The 11,035-nt window shown below is 31.0% G+C and overlaps 1 protein-coding gene across 1 annotated transcript in view; it reads left to right on the forward strand.

The window, feature by feature from the left end:
* The window catches only part of Dop1R2 (dopamine receptor 2), a 421,695-nt gene extending 419,898 nt beyond the window's left edge, over positions 1–1,797 (forward strand). The window contains exon 3 of the mRNA XM_089640588.1: positions 1,711–1,797. Within this exon, the coding sequence (XP_089496714.1) occupies positions 1,711–1,797 (87 nt within the window). The remainder of the gene's footprint in view (positions 1–1,710) is intronic.
* The last annotated feature ends 9,238 nt before the right edge of the window (positions 1,798–11,035 follow it).

Genomic DNA, 11,035 nt, shown 5'->3' on the forward strand with positions numbered 1-11,035 from the left:
ATTTGACTGGGCGTCATGATGGTATATCCATTGCGTCTTGTGTCGAGCTGCTCGAGGGTGTAGACGCAACGACGAGCATAATTCCAAGTCAACATATTCGATCGAGTCAAACCGTCGAGCGTGAATACACGTGGTACTTATTAACTTAACACCTCAATCCTCCGCATATCCAATTTATACCGATTTTTAACAAGTTTCTCGTTAGCTCTTTAAGTTTTTTAGTAAAAAAAAATATTATTTTTGACTAAACATTTGTTTTGCCGAAACTTTAATTATATATGAAATTCCCACGATAGAAAAAAATCGCTAAGCAAGCTCCGAAAATTATTGTTATACATGAAAAAATTCACAGTGCATCTTTAAATGAAACTAAAGCATTTGTCGAGAAATTTTTTCTCTATTTTAAAAGAGTCGTTTTTATTAAATATTTTCAAAATTTTTGCTTACCTACTTATCGTGGTTTTTTAAATATAAGCGCCCTCCCTCTAACATTCGTATTTACATATCTCTACGCTTAACTATGTTTACTATATTTATTTTTTAACGCTTACTACGGAGATATTGGTAAAAATTATATAAATAGATATCTATGGGTGGAGAGGTAATAATATATTATTTAAAAAAATTCACTTGAAAGAAAACTAGCAGTTACTAGGAGACTCTTATTCTTATCTTACGGTGTATACGGTGTATGGTGTTTTAAGGAACGTACTTGCCTTATCTTGATTTTAATCAGCGATTCCTGAAATTATTTGTAGTGAAAATTGTTTTTTTTTGTTTTTGTTTACGAACTTGAAAAAAACTTTTTTTAAATCTCCCATATTTCGTAACTGGTCACTCACATCGACCCTAGCTGTCCAATTCCTACTGATTTTGTATGTTTTATGTTGAAAAAAAAACACCTGACACCAAAACTTCATTAAAATTTCAACACTAAAATTAAAACACTCCAAATAATATCAGGAATCACTGGTTAAAGTAAGTCAAGTACGTCCCAACAAGCTGTATATTTATAATAATGTCATCTTAATTTAACCCGGAACGCTTATATTAAGATAACGTTGTTATAAATATAATATATAACATTATTATATTTTTAATAATGTTATCTTAATTTAACCCGGAACGCTTAGATATTTGGTTTCAGTCCTGTACAAGCATAGACAAAGTTACATCATTACTATCGATAATCTGCATAAAATGAATATATTAAATTACCCAATATTTGGTAAATTGTACTGTAAATGTAAATGTAATTGTAAATGATTTACAAACTAATATCGAACAAAAATAATTATGTAGATTCTTCATTACTTCAATCTGAAAGCTTTTTCTGCAAATTTAATGCAATCTAATAAAATGAATAATTTAAGGAAAATCAACCAACTTTTACATCACAATAAACACTCATCAAAACACAATACAAACAACATAACATATAAATACATAAAGTGTACACATCCGTAATATAATTATGTATACATATTTATTTAACACACACACCAACACCACTAGACAAACATGTTTTTATGCTTATTGCTTCGCTTGAGATTTCTACTTTTTTTCTGAATTTTTCCAATCCTTTTTTTTTAATATTGTGATCATTTTCAATTTACTTATATGTTTTGTTTAACCATATTATGTTACTTTTCAGGAATTATCATCTCCGATTAATTCAACAATTTACCTCTAACGATTTTTCTTTTCCAGCGCTATTCATCCAGATACTACTCGAACTGTTCGCTGCACGGTATCCAGCAAGTCAGGCAGAACTCCTGCGAACAGACCTACATCTAGCGGTCGAATCCCAAAACACAATCCCAACCCATCCTGGATCCCAACCCAATCCCAATCCTGAAATACAACCCAAAATTCATACGAAAACCCGAAACAACGACAATTTCCAAAATTTCAAGCCATTTCCAGAAACTAATCTTGCAACTAACTCCATTACTATAATTTCAACTCTTCTCATAAATCGCTTCGATTATTCTATTGCTGAATTACTACGACAAATTCTAATGTTGTAAAACAGTAATTAATATTCCGTTAAACTATATTATCTGAGCAAGTAGAATCACTTAGTTAACTCCGCATTCATTGAACTTCTTCCGGTTTTCTGATACGGGAACCATAAATCACAATTTAATTTGATCGTGGAAAGACTGCGCATTTAAAATAGCTTAAAATAATCTTATTTTCTTTGTTAATATGGCGTGTCATAAATCATTGCATTCATCGCGAAATCTTAGAAGTTAATCTTATAGGTAGATTCTTAATAGGCAAGAATAAAAGATCAGTTTCCAACGTTTAAATATTACACTAACAAAGATTTTTATGAAAGATTAATTACAAAAGACAAAGATTAATACTATTAAAAAATACTTGGGTCTTTTGCCCCAGTTTATTTTTATTGATTAAATTAAAGACAAAAATTAACCTTTTTAAGTAATTAAATAAACCCAGTAAATCAACGACCGGCCACACATTGACATCAACATAATTAGGGTCAGTTAGGGTCATGACCTGGCAAAATAATTGGTTGAATCTTTCATGATCGTTAATCAGAAAGCTTTCCAATATTTCATGTTTTTCGACCATTTCATGAATATTTATTAATGTTTCTCGAAATTTTTAAATGTGCAAATGTGTTATAACCATAAACAAAATATAAGCTGAAACGGTAGTGAACCTTAAAAATGTTCACAAAACTTGAAAAACATTTAATTTCCTTCAGTTAATCTTAAAACGATTGATAAGTTTAACGCTTGTTCCAAATTGTGAGTAACATGTGATTTATAATCATAGTAGAGTTGCAAAACGGGATAGTCACGAAAAACTTCTTGGAACACCTAGAATGTGCCTTTTTTTGCTAAATACCAAAAAGCGAATAATATTAATATAATATTTATTTCCAAAATAGTTCAAGTACTTTTTGTTAATATATTAGAACTCATTTTACCTGTTCTGATCATTTTATTATTTATACTGCGAACAATAAAGTTATGCCACGAATGAAACAACTAGCCCTTACTCAGTCGACCTTAAGCGCGCATTATTTACTTGCATCGCAATTACAAATATTCAATTATGTAAGAAACGCACGAATTCCATTCATTGATTCTCTTGTTGAAACAATAACAAAGTGTGTATTACATATTTCGCGTCCTTCGAAATTCCTATCCTCCATAAAATTCCCTATTCCACAAATCTTCCCCTACTTCCCCTTTCCCCATTTCCCTTCCCCACAGACCAGGTTTCTCCGCACAATGAAGACCGCTAAGATTGTAACCAAATTATAGCTTTTATTTGAAGGTACGTGTTTGGAGTTAGAATGAGGTGGAATGAAGTGGAATGAGTCGGAACGATTATTCCTAGTTCAGTCCTGTTGTCTTCACTTGTTTGGATTTTGGTATGGCACGGAGCGCACCCACACGGTGTTCATACTTTAATATTATACTTCTTGTACTTGTGCCGGTTTCTCCGAGGAATGGTAATGTTTACAAAGGAATTGGAAAATACAAACTAGTGGAACTAAACGATTCTCTAAGAAAATTTGCACATAGACAATTTTACTTGTTTCATTGTACTAAATGCGGAATACTAATGTTAAACAAGGCAAGGATTTTTAAATGCATGGCGAAGCAGGGATATTTTATAAATGTTGAAATAATACGTAATTTCGAAGAAGTGCTAGTTATCACTACCAGTTTTTTAAACAGTAAACACTAAACAGTGAGCACTAAACTCTGTTGTTGTATATTATAACTTGTATTGAAAGTGGAATATACTGTTGCCATTACGCAATTCGGATACGTTGAGGACATTGAGGTCATGGTTCCGTGACAACTAAGGACAGTGACAAATCATCACACTTTTTAAAATTGATACACAGTGATAAAGAAATGGAAAAAACAAAATATACCTTTACCTAGTCTATTTTTTTTTAAATCGCTTCTCATAATTTCATATCACTTTTAAAAAGTTTGTGGATTTAATGAATCTACGTATTATTTCATAGACTGGTTCCTCGTGCCCCTTTTGTGAGGAAACTGCCTCACGTCAGATCGTAAAATGATTGACATAAATCACGGACTCTGTCAATACAATAAGTTATCCAAACTGGCTGGGATGCGAAGTTTAGTGGGTCAGACTGATCATTAAATGGTCGTTAAGCTGGTATTTTCTGCTAGCCTATTTGATTTTATTTGCCAACAAAAAAGCAGGCAAACTAGACACGTAGGTCCGTGATCTGCTTATTATTATTACAAATTTCAAACCAAAATGCAATTTTTACGTTAAAAAATCCGGTATCGCTTTTATTAACTGAGGGTTAAGAATTAAGACACATTTTCTAACACTTAGCATTGTTTTAAAATCGGCATTTATCGCGATGTTTATTTTATAGTAGCAATGGCATTACGAAATCAAAAATTTAAAAACCGTAAGGTTTTGTAGTATTTTCATCTTATTTTGGCTTACTTTATCAATAAAAAATAACTAAATCTCTTAGAGGTTTCAGATAATCAAATGTAACATTGTCATCAAATGGCTACTCAGCGCCGTTTCGTATTTTGACAGATGAAAGATTCCTATTAAAAATGCCGATTCTAACTTCGTTTCAGCTTTTGAACAAATTTTCATCAGCAGAAAAGGATAACTTTCATTTTTTCAAGCTCGTCAGCTTATAAAAATTTGATAGAAAGCTAAAACTACCTAGAAAGGGACCTTTAATTTGATGACAATGTTATAACCCCCCGAAACAACTGGACTCTCTTTTTCTCATAAATCGTATCCATATGTGCTAATCGAAAATAAGTGTTTTAAAATTGAAAAGATGCTTCACCGGGTACTGCGTGGCTCTGTGATAACAATCTGGACGCCACTTTTTAGTATGTACCTAGGTATCAATGTAATCTATTTAACGTTTCGAAACCGTTAGAAAATCATTTGATTGACTGCAAAAGTTATAAATCTGTAATGTTTTCACAGTGTAAGAATCTTCTTAATTTTCCGAGAAAGATTTAACGTGCCAACATAGAGGAAACGAAATCCCATGTTTGTACGGGGAGCCTTCCCGAAAGTGTAAAAGTATTCCCACACTAAGTACCGGGTTTGCCAGGACGCCATAAAGTCTAAAGTTAACACGCCGTACTTCAAATACGTCTGGGGACCAAACTCGATTCGTTCGATTCCTTTGTAAACATTATGTTAGGATTCCAACGGAGACCTCGTCACTTAGAAGCACTTGAATAACACTTGCCACTCTTCACCCACTAACAGCAACCAGTAACAGTAACTCGGTAACACATCCACACCCTTCGCTTGACATGTTCCCCTGGTATTCCGTACCAAATTCTATTCAATTTTCCTTTATTGATTTCACTGTGTAATTATTTGTTTAAATTTGAAGTTTTTTTATTTTTCTACTTCGAATCTTGCCTGGTAACCAATTAGAGGAATGAACCATGACCACGTAATTTTCTTTCTTTTCTTCATACATTTTATTATTTATTATATAAAATAGAATACATATTTCATAAATTTACTCTTTCTCACAACACATTATATTTTCTTACGCTCAAACTATTAGCAACACGTTTTTTTTTTTAAATTATTTACGTATAGCCAGACTGCAAGCACAAATAAGGTGCGCAGACTCACATCTCTTGCCATGTGCAGAAAAGGCGTGATTTATTAGTAGTTAACTAATGTTTTTTGGTGGCTTGTCACGGCGGACTCGCCTCTAAGTCAAACTCTAACAAACCGTTATTATTGAAGAATAATAACATTGTAACTCTCAAAAAAATCATTAATTAAAAACAAGATATATTATATAAATGTAAATGATCATACACGTGTATTTGTGAATTTTATTACATTTATTTATTTTTTATTTATTTATTATGTATATATATATAAATTACAAACAATACAAAACAAAATGAACCTTTGTCTGTCCAACTGGGAAGGATTCCCGTTTCAGGACAGCCAAATTGTGTATTTAGTACATAATATTCTTACAATGGAATGGCGATGCTGTCAAAACAAATTTTGAGAACATTGTTGATTGCATTCGAAGTGACAGGATGGTTTCTTTATCCTTGAAAGAATTGCAAAGATGTACAAAAACACATTCATTTTGAAAAGTTAAAAATACTGGCATAGTATAAAAGTTAAAAATAATCACAATGAAACATCTATTTTCTTTTTGTGCTGCTGATGCATTGTTTTATGGGGTTGTCAGATAATATAAATTTGAAAAGAAAATATTATGCCCTTACTTCAGAAACAGATTTCGAGAAATTCAGCATAAGTATACACAATATATATATTTATTTAGGTAATCACATTTCTTTAACAAAACATTCACTTAATGAAAACATTTTCATACCCCTGTCTCTTTCCCATTTTGGCACGCTTTAAAAATCCACAAAATTATTTTTCGTGCCTGTCGCTGTGTAATCATCGTTCTCGTAAATAGCACTGTATCGACATGTCGCATGTGCACGCATTTAGCGAACTAATCTTATATACAATTACAAGGAGAAAAAACACTACATAACAGCAGCTTTTTGGTTCTATACTGATAACCTATCACACTATAATTTATAACAATGTCATACTTATTTTCATATAAGGTAGTTCGAATTCAGTTTTTCACGCGTAATAACTGCGTTTTTAGATAATGATATCTCTTTTGGTAGTAAAATAAATATGATTTAAATTTCCATTTGATGAAATTAACACTAAATTGTTTCGTTGTTCCTGAAAATCCAAATTGTAAAATCTGTGTAATTTTCAAAATGCAATAGCTTCACGATGATATTTTGTTGCCACTACAGACATAACACATTTGCTTTAGTATAGATACAATTATTATATACATTTTTACTTACAACAGTATACGTAAAATATATTTTTTTAATGAACTGATTTTGATACAATTCAACATTTTCCGAAAGTGCGTACGTGGTCATGGATTAAAAATCGATTCATGTTTTTTTAATTCAATGTTTTGGTATAATATTTTGGGAATCAGCACAAAACAAACTCAATATCACTATTCATCTACATAAAACAATGTTACAAAGTCACAAAGTCTCGAAAAATTTTGTTCATACTCTTGTAAAATACTGTGCCGTCCCGTGTGCGCATATGAGCCTAGGGGTGGCTGCAACTATCATCCTATTTCACTCTTGCATCGTGATCATCCTGGTTTGTTCAAAATACATTTTATTTGTGTACTCATTCGATAAAAATTGTATAGTTGATCCTGTTTCCTGTCTGACGATCCTGCATTCATTTCTGCTATGTCCTTCAATATGTTCATTTTGGCTGTGTCTTCTAGGTTGTTATTCTGTGGTGTCCATGTTTGAAAACATCTCCATTCATGTATTTATTCACCTGAAAACTTTGAACTAATCTTTAATTACTAACTTATGAATTTTGTGTGAAATGTTATTTGAAAATGAAAAATAATATGATGTTTTCAATGTTTTTATTTTTATTTAGGAAAAAGGTAAGTTCGGATTCATTTTACTGTTTAATTTTACAGTTCATAATATTTTTACCCTTTATTTAATATTTTATACAAACTCTGTCCATGTAATTCTTTATTATTTTTTTGATTCTATATGTACAAGTTTTCAGAAATATTTTAACGGCATAACAGATTTCTGTCTAATCTTACTCTGTTACTTTTTATAGGTACCTACAATAATGATTTTAAAAATAACTAAATAACTATTACTTCGTTAAAACTATGTCTGATTTAACGGAGGCATTGCTTTTGTGCCGAAAAACTTTGAACATAATTCCATCATTCTATGCACTCCTTCTGAAATAATCTATATCCTTGAGCTCAAAAAAACTTTTAACATAGCTCCATCATTCTATGCACTCCTCCTGAAATAATCTATATCCTTGAGCTCAAAAAAACTTTGAACATAGTTCTATCATTCTATGCACTCCTTCTGAAATAAGCTATATCATTGAGCTTAAAAAAGTGCATGAAGTCCATGAACGGAAACAAATCATATGTATATGTTACGACAAGGCATAATAATTGTGCTAACATACTCGTATAAACAAATTGAGAGAGCCAAAGTTATGGAGTTATCATTATTTTGTAATATTTCATCACAAAATTACTATAAAAGAACATAATAATATAAGAAAGTATCTAAGTCAAACTAAGTAAGGTAAATTATTTTTACGTTGTAATCTTGGAGGAAACGTTAGGAAATAATTCCGTCATAATCTTAGCGTACAAAAGCCAGTCATTATCCGTAAAGCCTTCCCTTTTCCACAAAGGACTTTGAAATCATGGGACAGATCCTTTATTCCGCAGAGTTCATTCTCGGGCTAATGAAGACAAAACCGAGGTGAATTTCAAATACAAGGCAATCCCGGGGGATGCCCAACACTTCTCGGCAATGGGACGTGGATCTTTTTATAATAAAAACCACAATTGGTTTCTCCATGAGGAACTGAAATTCTGTTCAGTTTTGTGGTTCAAAATCAATTACTTTGAGGGGGAGTAACTGTTCTACACTTATATATTGCAACAATAAGATGCTTGGGTATTATTAGACTAAAATTTATATCTACTGAGGTGAGGTTTTCAAACTCGCTTTAAACTATTTGGTTTTTTCATAAGTTCATGACATTTTTGCCCTCCGTTGCACTTTCGCCCAAAGAATAGTTTTTGAAATTATAGTATAAGTATTTTAATACTCTTTTTATTGAAAATAGTTTTCTGATGAAAACATAGTGACATAATGCTATTTGACTCTTACTATTTTCAAATATGAATAAATGTGAATTCTTAAGATTTGTTATCTAAAAACATAAAAGATATTTTAAAAATTTCCTACTATAATATATATAATAGTTTTTTTTATGTTGACGAAGTTGTTTCGCTTCTAAAGGAATATATATTACAAGACTTATTTTTTTAAATATAAACTTATGTTTATCAGACAAGGTTTTTATGCAAAGCACAAAAGATACCAAATTATTGTTATTATAAGCAATAATTGTTCGCTTGAAATACTTATATAAATGGAAAATGATTTTTTCTTTCTCGGAAGATTTTGACAATTTATATGGGTGTTTCAGACTGATAAGTATTGCTTATAATAATTACATTTACAAGACTTTTCACTGGTCAAAGTTTCGTCAGAATTTGATTACGGTTCCCTTGACTTCTGATCAAACAACCCAATTTATGAAAAATCACGTTGATTGGCGATTCGACGGCAATATTAAATTTGAATTTCTATGAAACGATTATTCCACAGTGACAGCTAAAAAGTCATCATTATAAAGTTCATATAATTTTACAACCATGTTGTGATGTATGGTAATAAGTTGGGTATTCAAGCGATAGATGGCACTAGTCAGAAAGCTTACTCCAGAGTCCGACAGATGTCGCAAGAGTGTAGCAATTGCCTGTGGGGTATCCTTGTCAGACTTCAAGCTTCTAGAAACAGAGAATTACCAACCCTCGGGTAATGAACAGTGTATCTAAATCCAGACTTAATTTACTGTAACGTAAATAAACGTAATTATTGTAAAGAACCTTTTACTTTATCAAGAGTTCCCAACACACTAAATCTGAAAGTAAAGGCAGAGATATAACAAATACTAACACAAGTTATGAAATATCTATAATCTCTGCACAAAACCCATTTAAACATACCGAGCCGATCTCTTTATTTGCCTTCAGAAAAGCGCACACATATGCATTACCCACATAATAGTAAATATCACAACTTACACCTGGAGAATATATGCGGTATGTTTATTTAAACGTAGCTGATATCTGTACTGTAACTCATAGAGCAAACAGACAGTCAAATTCAGGAGGATCAATATTGAAGTACGGAGAAGTGGCTAAAGTTTACTGAAATTTGACGCCAACTTGAAATTGTGCCGAAGCCGTGTGTGTGTTGACTCTGTGTTATTTTACTTCGTGAAGATTCAGTTCTTAAACAACCTGTCCGCCTTCTACCTGACGGTTAACTAATTTATCTATTGTCGTAAATTGGATAAGCTATAATCAAGCTTTCAATCGTGTTTATAAAATCAAATGTCTTCTATTGAAACATTATTCCGCCAGTATTTAAATTTTATTATTACTAAATTACTTTTGTGACGATGGATCGAACTTCCTAACTTTTTTAAATTTCAAAAACATTTCAATATTTTTTGCATTTTTTCAATTGTCTATTAGAAAACACAGATTCAGACAGTAATTACCAAAATAATATAAAACATTTATTTAACATATAAAAAAAAGGTTAAAAAAGTAACATTTTTATATCTAGTAAAAACCTTTTTAACAACTTATTTCTACAACATTAAGAACACTTAGAATACATCCTTAAATAAGATAAAACATTTAAAAAAAAAAATTGTTATAAAAAAATTACTTTTTTATATCTAGTATAAACCTTTTAACAATTTATTTCTATGACATTAATGACACTTTACAATACATCTTAAACTTATTATTTATAGTGTTTAGGCATAACCCACGAAAAGCAGTAAGGCATTTAGTTTCTTTAACATCTGTAGGTAGTTCATTAAAAATCTTAAATCCTTAAAAAAGAGATTATTTTGGGTTCCCAAAAAAAATGTTTTTGGAAGTCTAAAATTTCCACAGTTTCTCGTGGGGTAGCCACGTTTGCAAAATTAAATTTTATATTCTTAAACATCTTTTTTGACAGCATCTTATTTTTTAGCTTAAATATAAATATTGAGGTATTGTAAATTATTCGCTGTCCCACGCTTACCATTCCTAGTTTTTTCTGCATAATAATTATCTTAGAATACCTACTACAATTCAATACAGCTCGATTCTCTCGAACACCATGCTAAACACATGCCCGTTTTGTGGTAGTCTCAAAATAAATTATATGTAATGTAATAACAAGATTAATAATACTACGTAAAGATAAAAATGAAAATAAATATATCAAAAAAGTGATCAAATTAATATTAAATTGATGGTAAATATACATATCTA

The sequence above is a fragment of the Hesperophylax consimilis genome, chromosome 15 (genome assembly GCF_061612785.1).
Source record: "Hesperophylax consimilis isolate HC1 chromosome 15, BYU_Hcon_1.0, whole genome shotgun sequence".
Lineage (NCBI taxonomy): Eukaryota > Metazoa > Arthropoda > Insecta > Trichoptera > Limnephilidae > Hesperophylax > Hesperophylax consimilis.